This window comes from Phlebotomus papatasi, chromosome 1, assembly GCF_024763615.1.
Source record: "Phlebotomus papatasi isolate M1 chromosome 1, Ppap_2.1, whole genome shotgun sequence".
Classification (NCBI taxonomy): Eukaryota; Metazoa; Arthropoda; class Insecta; order Diptera; family Psychodidae; genus Phlebotomus; species Phlebotomus papatasi.
In genome coordinates this window covers 76,283,387-76,300,528 of record NC_077222.1, presented here as the reverse complement: position 1 = coordinate 76,300,528, position 17,142 = coordinate 76,283,387, and the positions used below count along the sequence as shown (strand labels likewise).

Below are 17,142 nucleotides of genomic sequence, written 5' to 3'. Positions count from 1 at the left end.
TTTCCGGCCATAGGTATGTTTGGGCGAAATGTTTGCCAGGACCAGCTCTAAAACATTATCCAAAAATCATTGAAAAAGCTTGGGCCAATTTTTTGCAAAATTGGAAAAACCTCATTTTTGACCTATTTTTGAGGGATAGTGAAGTATGAAAGAAGAGGGGGGGGGAAGTAAAGAGGTTGGGTACGAGATAATGTCATTTGAGGAGGGGTCATCGAAGACCGGAAGTCGATATCTCTTACCGTTTAAGCTCCAGAACAGTGAGAATTTGAAAAAAAGTCGATTATATAACTGCTCTCTCGTTGAGTTCGAGCAGTAATATATGAGAAATCTCATAGTCGAATTTATAATGTTTCACAATTATCTCAGTTGTGACGATAATTTTTCGCGATTTTGCTCTTTAGTTATTCATTTAATAATTTATTAATAATCTTGTTTGGAGTCATGATTGTTTTGTAAGATATATGCCTTATTTTAATAGAGTTGAAGTAAGTCCCTAGCTTAAAAAAAATTAAGTTTAGTAAAATATGACTTAAAATTTGGGAATTTTAAGACAATTTATTAATTACTTTATTCCATTTGGAAAACATTTAATTCAGAAAATATCTTATCATATTTGAATGAACTGACAGAAAAAATGTTATAAATGCGTAAAACCCAGACCAGGATCTCCTATAAAATTTTATCGAAGAACCTTGATCTCACCAATTGCTCAGGGACCAGTATAATTCAGAGGGCCAATTTTTATCACTCGCATTCGCATCCGTCAGCTCTTCAGTGGCCAAGAGAAATCGACTCGCACATCCCGTCCGCAGATTCAAATCCTTCTATTACGTCATTTTTATAACATAAAGTAGTCGTTTTAGGGCCCAAATAGACTCAGATTGATCCTTGAGAATATTTAGCTTATAAAATTTGTCAGTAAAGATTAGATACAGAAAATTTATAGAAAGGACCCCTAATTGATGATCCTGAGTCCTCAGTGTATGGTAGTTTGGGATAAAACTACCATAAGTTTCGAAAATTGGCCCGAAGATTGTTTGTTTTTAAATTCAATTTTTTATTCAACCAGAATGTTCCTAATGTCCATTTGACGTATTGACGGACAGACAATTCTGTGAAATCTGTATTATTATTAAGTAACGTGTTCGAGAAAATCGATTTTGTTGGACCATCTTAAGGGTTTTATCGGTTTTATATTAAAAACCGAGAACTTTTTTTTTTAAGTTTAAAACTGCAAAATCGAACAGATTGCGAAATCTGAGCACAAGGAGATGACACGTAATGTATTAGCTTCAACCCTTTAAGGACGATTGGAACACCGGTGTCCTAAAACCTAAAAATTTTTTTTTACCTTACTGGTTTGCAGGACAATCTAGACCATAAATGAAAACTATTTTCGAACTATTAATTATTATTATAAAAAAAACATTTTTGTTTTTAGGACACATGTGTCCCACGCGTCTTTAAAGGGTTAAGGAATGTTTGAACTCATGAGTTAGAACCGTTAAAACCCTCCATGTATTGTATTTTCGCAGTTTTATGTCCACAACGATAAACTATCGTTTTCATTGGTTTATAACTTAACTCTTTCCGGACCACAACATATCCAGCGAACGAATTTCAGTAAAACTCACTTTATTGTAAGTCTTACTGGTCAAATATGATACTTTTGTAGAGAAAGAATTTTCTCCGCCTCTGGGAAATTGGAAAACTCATGGGAACTCTCGTCCCCTAAAGAACGCAAAAGATAGAAACTTGGACAAACTTCAATTTTCCAAAAGCCAATAATATCAATTTTGTGAATTATTTTTGCATGTCAAATAACTCCTTTACAATGTTGATCACTAAAACAAGAAGAATTATTGACCAGTATCTTGTGGGATGTCCAGGAAGTGCTGAAAAGGACACTCAGCTCCTGCTTGCCAACAGATTCCTCAAAATATTTCATACAAAAACACTTTAACACACATTTCTCTCAACAGGATGTTATTGCAGACACATTAAGCTTTCTCAAGAGCCAAAAAAACACTTCCTGGACAATAAGAATTCACCAAAATCTGGAAGAATAGGAAAAACTTCCCCGAAAGCAATCTCCTTCGCTGCCAAATGTCAAAATTATCGGCCATATTGACAAAAATTTCGCTCCCGCTTGAATTTTCTTACAAGGTTGGTGTCAAAAACCAAATGGCGGGCACTGGCGGGATAACCTTACATTTGACCTCAAGATTCTTGGGGACGAGGGTGCCCATCAACTTTGAACAAGTTTTTGAAAATTTATGAAAAAATTGTTTTTCGAATTTATGTAATCTGTAATTGTTAGTTATCATACTTATTGGCCCCGAGAGGTTTTTCCTTATTCGGGTCTAGAAATATGAAAAAAGTCACAATATGTGCAAGGAAGCAGAAAATCGAAAATTCACGATTTTTGACCAAGAATATCTTAGCTCAGGAGTTAATTGGGATCCTGCAAAAAATATCCTAGATTTGGACATCCTTATAGTTTGTAATTATCCAGAAGAATCGGATTTTTATCGATTCTAGATAGTCTAAAAAAAATTGTTGTTTCCATGGGTACACAGTGTCCCAAAGGAGACGAAAGAGTTAATCAGAAAACCATCCCAAAATTAGAAATTGGTAAAGAAGTGTCAATTAGGTGAGATTTTTAACAATCTCATCTACTATAATCTTAACAAAATCTCATGTCCTGCGATCAACACCAACGGCACCAAATTTTGTCAAAATAAATTTGGCCACTTCCTGATCACGAATACAGTAGACTCTCGCTAAATTCGGCTCTTTTAAGATCGGGCTACTTTTTAATTCGGGCAGCGGTTACATTTGAAAAAAGTTTGTTTACATTTTTCAAGTTTGATTATGATTATCAAATGAAGCAAATATTCTCAAATTTGCCATGGTTGTTTTAGTTCTGATGTGTTTTTGCATTATTAAGGGGCTTTCATGAAATTTACAATAAATATGAGTATGTGAACTCAATATCCCACCCGGCAAATTCTGCAGAATTCTGCAGAAATTCGTCAGATTTGAATTACTAACTGCCGAAAAATCAGCAGAATTTCTGCAGAATTTTGTTCTAAGGTGGATCCGATCGTTGTATGAAAATTCTGCAGAATTTTCTGCAGAATTTCTATAGAAAATTTTAAAATTATCGGCAGAATTTCTTTATAGTATAGTATTTAGATGATTTCTACATTTCTTCTACCCTTTCTAATATTTCTAAACATTATTTTAACTACATAAAAATATGTATTTCAATTTATTTAAAATTCAATTTTTATTCAACAATTTTACGTGAATACTCTCTTTTTTTCACAATATTATTATAATGTTATAATACAATATTATTAAATCAGCCATAATAGAAAATACGAAGGGGAAGGAAATGGTTAGAAAACACGAAAGAAATTCGCCATGCTCACGAAGTCGCACGACTATCCCGAAGCCACACGAAGTATCCGATTGAATGACAAGAAACGTTAAAATTTCAAAAGTGCAGAATTGCAGATCGAAGTTTTGCTGGGATGTGTATGCAGATGAATAAAAAATCGTTGAATTTCAAAAAAATTGTCGCCCGAATTTCTCTCTAATTCGGGTGACATTTCGGTCCGAAATGCCGGTTTTCGGCAAGAGTTATATATCGGGTGAAAATTGCAAAGTTGCCTTGACCAAGTGGTGCATTGACCGCTCACCTCCACCCCTCCCAACCGCCTTTCTGAATACCCCCCTTTTTTGTTTTCTCAATAGCTCCGTTCCTATGGCATCGATCGGGCTCATCGGGCTCAAATTTTAGTATGTTGTAGCCGCATATTTTTCGCAATTTTCGAGACAGAAATTATACCTATGTATCAAACAAAAAAACAAACTCAAAGTTCAAAAATTTAAAACTCAGTTTTTTTTAAATATAGGGGAGACCGGGGAGGTATGGGACACTTTCTCATGTTTTGACTTTGAGACAGTAATTCCAAAAAATCACGATAATAATTTAATATACAGTGGCTTTATAAAAACTACTCGATAGAACTTGGAAAACAACAGAGTTTTCTTAGAGAAGATAAAGTATTTAACTTGATGCTTTGTCCCAAACCTCCCCGATTTGGGGCAGTATGGGACGCAAAATAGAATGTTTGGGACGCGATTTTTCTCGCATAATATGCATTATTGGAGCACGTTACTTAATTTTAAATACTAGATTAAAAATATTTTTAATAGAAATAAAATTCGAATAACGTGAATTTCTTTTGTTTTTCGTAAGAGATTTACACTAAATTATCACGAAATAATCAACAACTGATGATAAGCCAACTAATACTTGATAGAAATGTGTAAGTCTCTTAGGAAAACTAAAAGAAAATTCACATTATTCGAAGGCATGAACGTTCGAAGGGAGAGTACTTTCCCCTAATGTTTTCAGCTGAAATGAAATCGGTTAGCCTTAGGTGCTCGCTAGGAACTTTTTGATGATTTGGAAACTTTGAAACGGGTTTCCTATGCAAATGGCTAAAAAAGCAAACCCCAAACCTTTAACTCTTTCGTCTCTTTTGGGACTGTAGTACCCAAAGCAGCATATGAATGTTCTGTGAAAAACAATGTTTTTTAATTATTCAGAACTGATAAAAATTCTATTCTTGTGGATGATTACAAACTATAAGGATGTCGAAATGTAAGATATTTTTTGTAAGACCTCAATTAATTCCTGAGCTTAGATATTTTTGATTAAAAATTGTGAAATTGGCTTGCAGCATATGCTGCGGTCCGGAAAGAGTTAAAGAAAATTCTTTTTTCTTCTCCTAGATGCTGAAGCATTGCCAGCTGAAAAAATGGCTGAAGTTGCTGCTAAAGTTCAGACACAACACAATGGACTGATAACATCATCAGATCCCGCCAGTACGACATCAGACGAAGAGAAAGAGACAAAGATGGAAGTTGATAATGTAGCTGAGGCAAAGGTATCAACCCCAATCAAAGATGCTCCATCGATATCCAATGGGAAAGAAGTGGCTGATGCTGTTGTGAAGGAGAATGTGTATGAAGTGAAGTTCTGCTTTGAAGAAAATGACATAAAGTATCTGTACATAGATAAAAAGACCAAGGATGGTGTAAATGGGAGTGAAGATAAAAATACAACAGCAGCAGCAACAACAACAGCAGCAGCGGCGTCTCAATCAACAAGTGACGAAAGTTCCAGCACGGATAAATTTGCTGTTCCAACTCAGCCCAATAGTACAGTTACAATAAAAGGAATCTCATCTCTGTGCTCCTTCATTGTTGAACGGATGAGAAAGTTGAATCCTGAGGCGGTGGTGGTGGAGAAGGAGGTGGGGAAAAAGGGTGTGGGTACCAAGACACCAACATCTACGAGCAAAAGTCAGAAAGCGTCGCCAGCTGTGACAAAGGTTACAAGTTCGGGTCGTCGATCGACTGGAAAGGCATCTGCGACCTCAACACCCGTCAAGGCATCACCCAGCACCACAAAGGCTGATAGTGGGGGTAAAGATAGCAAAGTGGGCTACAGTGTAATGGCTAAATGGGTGGATAAGATGTACTATGCTGGTAAGGTGTCAGCTGAAAAAACTGGTGGGAAGTTTGTGATTCACTTTGAGGATGGTGCCCTCAAGACACTACAGCGAGATAATATTGTGTTTGGTCATGAGAATCTGCTGCCATTCCTCAATCAGTCAGTTCATGCACTCGTAGAGGGGGATACCTATGAACCTGGTCTGGTGACTGAGGTGGCAATGGATCCTGATGGTCAGATACTGTATACGGTGGTTGCTGAATCAAAAACAGTGGTGCGCAGTGCGTCGGATATTTATTTGGAGGATGATCAGGCCAAGAGTATTCAGGAGGCGATTAAGGAGAATCCACAGACGGGACTTGTGGATTTGGCTACAGTCAAAAGGGTTAGTCGTCGATCATCTAGTGCTTCGGAATCTGATTCATCGAATCGCAAGAATTCACGTAAATCCGAATCCAAGGATAAAGAATCCGAAGCTGGATTTTCCGGGGGAGATGCCAAGAAGGGTCGTCGTGGAAAGAGGTATAGTTAATTTTTTTTGTAATATCCCCCTTTCTTCAACCTCCCACAGCCACTCAAATTTACATTTCCCAAGAGAAAGAGCAAAAAAGAAACCACAATGATCTTTTTTTTCACTATGATGGAGTTACTATAAATCTCCATATTGGATTTAATTAAAAAAAAAAGAGACAAAAATTTTTAGGGTAGTATTTTTTTTAGAGTCTCTCTCGTTCCCCCACAAAAGCACAAGTCGCCCTCCTCACAGAATATATAACATATAACAAATTAAAGTTTTTCATTCACATTTCTTTTCCTCTTCCCCTATATCTTTTCTTTTTGTTTTTTATATATACAATTCTTCATCACCTGAAGACGTATTTGAAGCGCATATAATAGAGATATTGAATAGATTATGAAGAGGAAGAGAATAAATGCGTAGCAATGCATTAAAAAGAAAAAAAAACATTGACAAGAGAAAGGACAAATTAAACTACAAGAGTAATTAAATATTTAAATTTGAGAAGTGGATTATCTAAGGTGAGATTGGTAAAATTAATGCATATAGTTGGGCTGATTTAGTAATAAATTTCATGATGGTAGATTTTGTATTTTGTATTTTTTGAAATTATTTAAGAGCCAGTCTTTTTTTTCTAAAAAAAAAGAGTTTATTGGTGCATTTAATTTTTGCATTAACAAATGGTTTTAATTGATGTTTTACAATTGCATTTATCACGCGAAAAATTGCATTATTATTTTTTTTTGTAGAGAAACGAATGTTTTCTAACGATGAATTATAGATTTGAAATTACCATGAAAAATCTGGGTAACACTAGTAAAAATTTCTTTAAAAAATGCCTTTTTAAAGAAAATTTCCCCTACCATTTGTAGGCAGAAACGTCAGAATGTGTTTAAAAAAAACAGGCAATTTTTGACGAAAATTGCTTCTAATTTGTAGACACCATAAGTCGTATAACAATCACGATAAATTGAAATATTCAAGAACCGAAAATCAATTGCCTAGGAAAATGGGTGGCAAAATGTTCCAGGCTTTTGAAAATGCTCGAACTCGTGACTTAGATGCAATCCCTGAAAAGTACTTTCGCATCATTTACCGTTTACCGGTTCTCAACCGATTTGAACCGATTCATAAATCTCTCAAAAGATCCCCCAAAATAGTTTTAAAAGTAATAGAATTGATTTTCAGATGAAAATTAGTTATCGACTGTGATCCGGTTCATAACCGATTGGAATCAGTTTGGTTTCATAGGAAATTCCAAGACCTTTCCAACGATCCCAAACATGACCCCATTCGCTTGATAAATGCACTCTCTAGTGTCTTTTTAACTTTTGACCTTGAAAAACCGTTATTAGGAATGATTCAACGGTATTTTCGTAAATCGTCGAATGTCCACCTGGGTATACGGTAAATGCCCAGCGCACAATACCTTTTGTTTATAAACATATTTTCAAAATTTCCTATGAGAGAGAGCGAGATGACTAGATCTAGATCTCACTCATTCTCATTGAAATGTCAAAAACATGTTTACAAAACAAAAGTTATTGTGCATTGGGCAAAAAGCTTTTGAACACTGACCAAAATATTGGAACAAGTTTTCCTTGGAACAATTTTTTTTGGAATCGATTTGCACTTAGAAAAAATAAATTTGTTTGTTCCAAAAAGTTTTCTTTACAGTTTTGTTACGAAACAATTTTGTTAGAGTTTTCTTTTGGAACCGTTTTGATACAGTGGAATGTCTACAAATTTGAGTTGATTTCATTTTATACAAATTTGTTCCTGAAATTTGGAACAGAATTTGTTGCACTCGGCTGTTTTGTTCCCACTGCCAGGAACAAATTGGTACATATTTTTTATAACAATATTATTCCTACATTTGTAACATATTTGTTCCAAAAATTTTCGAGGTAATTTTTGGAACGAAATTGTTACTTAGGGTAAGTGTGCCAAATTTCGGCATAGTTGCATGCAAGCGACAAAGTCTCAAGTTTGAAATATAATATTTTTAATAAGAATTGAATATTTTTGTTAATTTTTATAACGAATGTTGCTTGCAACCTTGCAGACAGTTTACCATCTTTATTTTCTCTAAAATCATTCTTAATACATTTTAAAATGAATAAAAATGTAGACATAGCATTGGTGGCCTATTTCGGCCACCTCCATTCTCATTGTTCCTTGCCCTTCCAGAATTTTTCAATATCTCTTTCAGAGCATCTTGCTCGTCGAAGCGACATTTTTTGTTATTTTTTGCATTATACAATCTCAAGAGTATCTAAAAACTAAAAATTCATGGAAATACGAGGAACAAAAAATATGGGCGAAATTGCAAGCTGGCCGGAATTTGGCACACTTACCCTATATAGGGAATCTTTTTGTTCCCATTGTCGGGAACAAATTCGTGTAAAAGATTTCGTCTTACAGTTAAGGCCTATAGTTCAGTCGAGATGGATTTCGGTGGCGAAAGTTCGGGAAATATCGAATAAAAGGTTTAACTCTTAATAAAGGGCTTAACACTTTTTTAATTCGAAGGGAATATCGAATTGAAAAAGTGAAACTATGTAGCACAAAAATTGCCACAGATTTGGAGTCCTCCTCGCTTCGTTGGTGACGGCCTGAGTTTGAGAGGAAGGGATACGATTTTATACTAGACGAGCTATTTTATTGGAACAAATTCATTACTAATTTTGGGTATCTTTTTGTTCCTCCTAGAAGGTACAAATTTGTTCCAAAAATTTTCGGTGTCCGTGGACGAGCTACATTTTGGAACAAATTCGTTACTAATATTGGGTATCTTTTTGAGTTTCGTAAAATGAACAAGATTATGTCAAAAATTATGGTGTCCGTGGACAAGCTAATTTTTGGAACAAATTTGTGCCGAAATTTTTTACCGTGTACTTAATCCCAATTCTCAGCAATCCCAAAAAACATGGTTTTGTAGAGGAAGGGGAGGGTTGGGGGGAAATGTGGGGCATGTTAACGATCATTGGGTCAACTTATGTGGGGTCCCCCGAAGGTTTCAAGTCGCTATCTTCAACCGTTTGGCCTCTAGAACTGGCGACGGTCGGACGGACAGATATACAAACAGCGTGACGACAGTACCATGGAGTTCGAGCAGTTACAACAAATTCTAGCAGTTTGTAGATAAATCGTCGCTTGTATCGACCGTTGTCGTATCTGCATTACATTTGTGTCAGCATTTCACGCAAGAGCTGACGTCTGTATCGTAGCTTTCACCAAATGCATATACAAAATAAATGCAGATAAGGTAATGCTTGATGTAACCGAAAAAATATTACAACAGGAAAAGAGGAATAGTATTTTCTTCAGTGTTCGTGGGATAGCAAGGCACTCAATGGGTCAAATCACTCAATGGGATAGAGTACTCGCTCTATAATGCAAATGTCTCGGTCGGATTCGAATCACTTTGATTGCTTTTCAATTTTTCGGTTAAGATGAATTTAATATTTGGTGAAGTCTGCTATAAATCTTTCCATATTCAGCTTGAAAAACGACTCTACATCATTTCCAATAACTGAAGGTGCTTTACATAACTACTAAGTTGAAATTTTGGTGAAAATGAGAACCTTATCTCCTTTTCATTTCACATAAATTTCACAGAATAACTTCTAGCAGTTGTGAGGGGAAGCTCATAAACCTTTCTTTGATAAAAGTTTGACAAAGGCATATAAGTCAAATTGCTAAAAATAGGGATGTTCTACTACCATTGCAACAGATACTAAACTCGGATATGACCCTAATTCTGCAACTATCTTCAAATTTAATAAGACACTCGGTGAAAAATACAAATAAAGAAACTGCTAGAATGCGAAGTATTTGTATGAATGGCCTCTTCTCAATACGTCAAAAACATATTGCAACATCCGGTACAAGCGATACAACTTCAATCTGGACACTTTCATTTTTGTCAGACGGTTGGCGAGGATTAAAAAAAAAAGCAAGAAACTACTAGAATCAGGGTTGTTCTATGAAGCTGATTCTAAGTGCACAAAACAACCTCTTAAGTACTTATAATTACGTATGACTGCACTAACTCTAGTATTTAGTATATTTCTAAAATAGAAAGAACAATTCTTATCGCTCTAACATAGCAAAGACACCAAGTGTAAAAACTGCTATAACTAAGTCTACCCTGTGTTATTGATACTATTTGTACGGAATAATCGCTATTCTAGCAATTTTTCATTACAAACTGTCTGTAAATCAAATAAATACGTTTTTCGGGTTTGATTAGGGAAGGACGGGAAGCATAATAAAAACTGCTAGAATTATGGCTATCCTGTTGAACTGGTCTACTATCCAAAAATTTGTTCATTTCAATTTATTGTATTGTTAACGACTTATGAACATTTTACTAATACTAGACAAAGTATAATTTATTGACATATCTATCGCAATACACGGCTCTTAAATCAATATCAAAATTACAAAAAGTAAGAAAAATTTACGTAGTTTGCAAGTTACATACTTATCAGTCCTTTTTTTACTAATAATTCCGTGTTTTATAAATTTTTATTTCAATCGGATATCTTTTCTATCTTTTTTTTAGAAATATCAAGTAACATGGTATATGGAAAAATGATGTGTTCCCACCTTTGAAAAATTTCCTCTTCTCTTGAACAAATAATTAAAAAGAAAAAGAAATATATTTCGTACGTGTGAAGAGAATTCAATGTCGGAGGATTAGAGAACAAGTTGATGAAAGAGTGAATAGAAGAGATGAATTACATTAGTTGATAAATATGATAAATAACATCATAAAAAAAATTATAAATAAGACAAAATTAGGCTAAGTGGTGAAACTTCAATTTGTCACTTTATAATTCTTAGATTTAACAAGAAATTAAAATGAATATGAATGAATAAAAAATGAAAAATTCTAGTGAGTTTTTCCAAAAAAAAAAATATTGCTGAGAAACCTTTAAGATGAGAAAAGGAAACATTTTTAAGATAAATATGAATGTAAAACTCGATGATGTCAGTGTCGAGTGTGGAATAGACGTTGAATAATTTTCATCAAATAAAATGTTTTATTATGATGATTCTTAGAGCAAGAGATAATATTGATAAATCTGATGGGACAATTTAAAAGTAATAAAAATGTAATGAAGAAAAATTGTAGTTTTTTCACTTTGCCTATTTGTGTCATTTATTTTCCATTTTTTTATTTTATTTATTTTATCCTGGAGCTTTTTAAACTTTTATGTTATGTTATTGACCCTGAAAGGATTAAGAAGGGCTGCTCACGTAATAACAAACTTCGAACTATCTAATCAAAAAATAAAACGGTGGAAAAATCATTTTTGATTATGTATTTTTATTGAATTAATTCAAAATAATCTTATAATTGCTGTTTGTTTACCGATTTTCTAATTAACAGAATATTTTATTCCACATTTGAAGAACATAAATATTTTTTTTAAAAATATTTTCAAATAATTTGTTTTTTTTTAAATAACGAAAAAACTATCGTTTTGATATAATTTGTAAACTTTGTTTTGATATAACAAAAGATTTGTTTAAAAATTAAAAATTTAAATATTCCGGGTAAAAGATGAGTGAGCAGCCCCTCAGAGCGTCCCATTCATTGATCATGAGGATGAGATGTTGTCTTCTGGTTTACCATCATAGAGCGGAACCTCCACCACCCGTGGTGACTCTCAATGAGAGTCAAAGCAGTGATATTTCTGACATTCCTGATACCGAAATTGTGCCTCAGAGTCCTGATTCAACTGCCCTGGAGGCCATCGATGGTGTCCAGCCTGAATTACAGAAGACCGCCAAGGAGATTGACCGAATTAGTGAGTATTTCCATGGGCTTATTCCATCATAATTGAAAGACTGCATTAGACTGTCCGGTACTTTGGTAAAACTGGTCATTAATGGCTCCGGCGCACCTCTTAGATCAGGAAAATTTCACGAAGTCGAAATTCAAATCCTTTTCTTTCTCACACGGTTTGCATATCTCTATCTCATTCTTTCACACTCTTCTTCTTCGTTTAAACATCACTCCAAATTCAATTTAGCTCAGTCGAAATTGGAGTATGAAAGAATGATATAGTTAAATGCAAATCTTTTGAGAAAGAAAGTGATTCGAATTACAACTACATGAAATTTTCCTGATCTAAAAGGTGTGCCGAAACCATAATGATTCCGGTTCGTCTTTTTGACGTTGGCACACCTTTACAATTTAGTGAAATTCAACCGACTGGCATGACCACTCAGGATAAGAAACGAATAACTCACAGTAGGCAAATTTTACAGAAGAGCGATTTGTAGCTGTGATTTTACATGCAGAGTATAATCTGTATAACTTTGAAAATAATTATCTTCCAAGTATAATATTCACAGAGAAGGTAGAAGGTATAAAGGAAGTATCCAAAAAGCGAATAAAACGATTTTTGTAAAAAAAATCGAGTTGTTCGACTTATATTATGAGTCTTCGATTTTACCTCTCATTTTTCCAATTGAAATTAGATATATTTGTCTCTTTCTATCTAATTTCAATTTGAAAGAGTAATAGGTAAATTTCAATCCATCCGCCATTTAAATAAAAAAAAACATTGATGAAATCAAAATTCTCATCCCTTTCTTTCTCAAACGTATTTTAGGGTAAGATGGGGTAATTTAGAATCATGTCTAATTTGGAACTTTGAAATTTCCTTACAGTTTCAGATGGCAAAGGGAAAAAAAACGACGAAGTACTCTCGAATGTGAAGTCGTGTATTCATAGTTTTTATTTTTATTTTTGACCATTTGAAACAGTGAGGAAATCTCAAAATTACCCCATTTTACCTTATGTCTATCCCATTTTTTGGTACTCAAATTGAATTAAAATACAAAATTGATTTTGTTGCGATGTTCAAAAGAAAAAGAAAAATGCGAAAAGTGGGATAGGCGCTATACACGTATATGCAAAATGTTTGCAAAATGAAATTATCCTGATCTAAAATGTCTAAAATCAGGGCCACAGGCATAAAGATCAAATTGAAATTTTTATGTCTTAAAATGTTCTTTAAAAAATATGAAAAAACTGAAATTATTAATTAAGTACTTAAAATTTTGTTGTAAACTGTTTTAATGGAAAAGAACACTGATCAACTTAACTCTTTTACTTTTCTAAAACTTGCTAGCAAATTTTGATGTCTACAGCAGACTCTCTCTCAATTGGGCATCTGGGGCAAAATGTCATCCGGTTTATCGATAGATTTGGGCGTCAAAGCCTCTGTAAATTCCACAAAAAGCGCTCAATTATAAAGAATCACGATAAAATAGAAAGAACTACAGCGAAATCGAGCAAATTAGCTTTATAATTAAACGTGAAAATTTTTAACAAAATTTTTCGCCCGATTGAAAAAGAGCCCATAGAGCGAGAGTCTACTGTATTTCTGTAAAAGTGTCTTCAAATTCTAAGAAATTTTCATACAAATCTAGCATTTTGACTATTTTCATGTGACGAACAATATGCTTCAAAAGATTGTATTTGGTGAAAATTACCTATGTTGCCATAGGTTAGATTAATTAAGGGGATATGGGAAAAAATTGAAGTATACGAAGCCAGAGCGTGTGCAAAGCCTGAAAGCCTTTCCTTAATAAACCCTTGATTTAGAGTTAATGTATTTTTCGACTCATTGCATTACACACTAAGGGGTCGTTATTTGGGTAGAATTTTGGAAATCTGAAGTTTCGAGTTTTGACGTCACTCTGTGTCCGTCTGTGTGTCTGGCCGTTACCACGCCTAGAGTCCAAGCGGTTAGAGATAGAAACTTGGGATCTTCGGGGGGGGCCCCTAGAGTTGATCGAATAATCGTCAATATCCGCCTCATTCCCCCCCACCCCTCCCTGTCCCCTCCAAAACCATGTTTTTGGGATTGCTCGAAAACACGTCGTGTGTTTTTTTTTCATTTTTAGATATATTTCCGGGGTTGTCCAGGCGGACGTTCATCCATATAACCCAGCGAGTACCAGATGCTATCTTATTTCAATTTAGCTGAAAATAATTTCAGTTGAATTCTGCTAAACTAAATGCGACACTCGCGAGGCAGTGCCATTTCCCTATTTTTGTTTAGCACTTTTCGTTTGAGAACTGCTGACCGGTCAGCAAATTTTTGCTGATCATTCAGCATAAATATGCTGAACACGCCGCTTTTATCAACTAATTGTGCTCGCTGGGATGAAAACACCGTTGAATCAATCCCAATAACGGTTTTTCATAGTCAAAGGTTTAAGAAGTTCTAGAACTAGAAGGCGTATTTCTCAACCGCATGGTATCATATTAGCCTAGCCATGTTGTCGGATATCCCATGTGTCTTATCTAGTAGTCTCTCTCTCTCTCTCCTATAAAACCCAGTGAAAACCACTTAATTGAACTACAGGCAAAAGGATCGTTTACGACAAAAAAAATTATAGAGCCTAAGGAAGAAGCGTTTTCTCCGTTTGGCTTTGAAGGCTGGTCATCAACGCTAAGTCGGCGGTGGACGCATTGTATGGAGGGGCTAATATAGACACATGTTGGCAAAATAAATACAAAAAAGTACATAAAATGTTTGGGCTCGTAGAAAAGGTCTTGAAATTTCTGAAAGCTTGAACCGGTTCCAATCGGTTCTAAACCGGTAACTATTTTTTATCCGAAAATCATTTTAATTCTTTCTAAACAATTTTGGGCGATCATTTGAGTGATTCAATCGGTTCAACAAATCGGTTGTGAACCTGGTAAAGGGTGAATGATGCGAAAGTACTTTTAGAGTTAGCATTTAAATCACGAGTTCGAGCATTCAGCAAAGCTGGAATATTTTGCCATACCTTTTAACCTGAGATTCTTTACAATCTCAGTTTTATAAATTTTACCTAAATTTAAAATATATATTATTAAGTAAAGCAATAAAGTTATCCAAGAATTTTTATTTCCAAAACGCGTTAACCCTTTAAGGACGATTGGAACACCGGTGTCCCATAAAGAAAATAATTTTTCCTGACTACCTAAAGTTATTTTTCCCTTATGTTTGCACGTTTTTGCAAAGAAGAACGTTGAAGGAATCTAGGATATTTTTGCAAGTCTCCAGCTATTAGTTATATAGGGGGAAGTGGGGCTACTTTGTTATATGACTTTTTCGCATATTTCTAATGGAAACTGGGTTTTAACATGATGAAATTTGGATACACAAAATAATTGTGTGTGGATCTAAATAAAATAATTGTAAGGACCAGCTTCATCCAGGAATAGGCGGAAACGTTGTATAACAATCTAGCCCCACAGCTCAAAGTAACCCCACCTCCCCCTAGTAAATTTTTAAGCTCAAAAATGATGAATTTTAAAATTCTTGTAATGAAAAGTAATTTTAATTTTTTTTTATACTTGCAATTTTTTTAAGCAAAACCGTTTTGGAAAAAGAAACTACAATACTCAAACATAATATTTTTCATTACAGTGAAAATTATTATCATTCATTGGTATTGTCAGAAAAATTACTTAAATTTTTAGGCTATTTTCTCTTCTGGGCTATTCTATCGTTCATAGAAGCACAAAATACACCGAATCAGAATCTGTTGGATTTTCTAAGGTTAGATGTAAGACCTTTTACTGATTTTGTTTATCCGTTTCATTTTTATTGCTGATTTTCGGTCCGCGAAACTGTCTTGTCGTTAAAGGGTTAAATATTTAAAAATGTTCAGAAAATTTCAATGATGGAATAGGGGATCTCAGTGGCGCAATAGGCAAGACCATTGGGTCTTGGGCGGATGAGATCTTTGACTGGACTTTTACAGTTGTGAGTTTGAGTCCTGCTCAGTGCAAGCAACTGAATGTCAGGAAAAGACATTTTCACTGTGATAAAACGTAAAAAAATGCACCGTCTCTCCCCAAAAACTCCAGGGACACGGAAGAAACATCCACATCGCGACTTAGCACATTCTTCCAACACGGGATGTATATTTCGATACGATTAATAATAGTAATCATGGAATAGGCCCAAGATTACCTTGAAACGCTCGTTGGACGTTAAGAATTTTCTCTGTCTTGCAGGACGATGGTATTTCGATGAATGCTTGAAGAATGGAAGATCCCTTGATGATCTCCTTGGTCCTGTACCAAATTCCAATAGCCTTTTCAGGAACAAAAGTTTCATCCTTACAGTAACGTTTGAGGGGAAATCTACAAAAATTCCAGATTATGGAACACATCAAGTGCCATTCTTTAAGGATCACCTCCAGAAGCAAATTGTGGATGGTGGTGGAAAAGTTTATGAGCACTGGGAGGATTTGCCGAAATCAAAGTACAGCAATTGCAAGCTTATAGCACCATTTCCGTGTACAACTGCCAAATATATCCAGTGCTTGGCTACGGGAATCTATGTGAGTCTTCTCGGAAGTGACTTAAAGTTGGACGATTAATAAAATATCTGTGCACTTTCAGGCTGTGTCTCATGAATGGATCATTGAGAGTTGTAAGATGGGAAAGACCGTGGACTTTAAGAAGTATCTTCTACCATCGGGTTATTCGATCATCGAAAAGAGGTACATAGCACCTGTTGTAAAGCGAGTTTCAACCAATTCTAGAGCATTTTCGGGCTTAAATATCCTCCTGACGAGTGAAAATAAGGACTTTACGGATTTCTGGAGTAGAGTTTGCAAGTTGGCTGGAGCATCCTCGGTGCAGAGTGTAAAGTCAGTGGATGATATTTCGACTATTGAAAAGGGATTCCTTCTTGTTGGTGGCGAAGTGTCTGCGGTGCTAATTGAAAAAGCCAAGGATTTCGACATATCTGTCGTGTCGACGGTTTGGGTGGTGCAGAGTCTTATTGCGGGAATTTGCTGCAATGCTGATTCCCATGAGAGCCTCACAAAATTCTTCACGGATGATTGTTGATCCATGTTCCGCAACTTATTTTCACCAAGTTGTATGTCAATTTGTACAAATGTTGCACTATCTCGGATTATAGGAATATTTCATGTCCGAAAACACGATTAAAGTACATAATTTTTGTTTCTAGAATAATTTTGGGTTTTTTTGTCTGAAGGAGGCCATGTGAAGGCGAACGGTATTTATTTGAATTTTGGCGGAATAGTAGCTCGT

General features: G+C 35.0%; 1 protein-coding gene across 1 annotated transcript in view; it reads left to right on the top strand.

Moving 5' to 3' along the window:
- LOC129803247 (TP53-binding protein 1-like) overlaps nt 1-17,064 on the top strand; it is a 20,304-nt gene extending 3,240 nt beyond the window's left edge. Inside the window, exons 3-6 of the mRNA XM_055849700.1 lie at nt 4,810-6,055; nt 11,703-11,872; nt 16,093-16,421; nt 16,483-17,064. Of these exons, the coding sequence (XP_055705675.1) occupies nt 4,810-6,055; nt 11,703-11,872; nt 16,093-16,421; nt 16,483-16,935 (2,198 nt within the window). The 3' untranslated portion in view covers nt 16,936-17,064. The remainder of the gene's footprint in view (nt 1-4,809; nt 6,056-11,702; nt 11,873-16,092; nt 16,422-16,482) is intronic.
- Nucleotides 17,065-17,142: the final 78 nt, after the last annotated feature.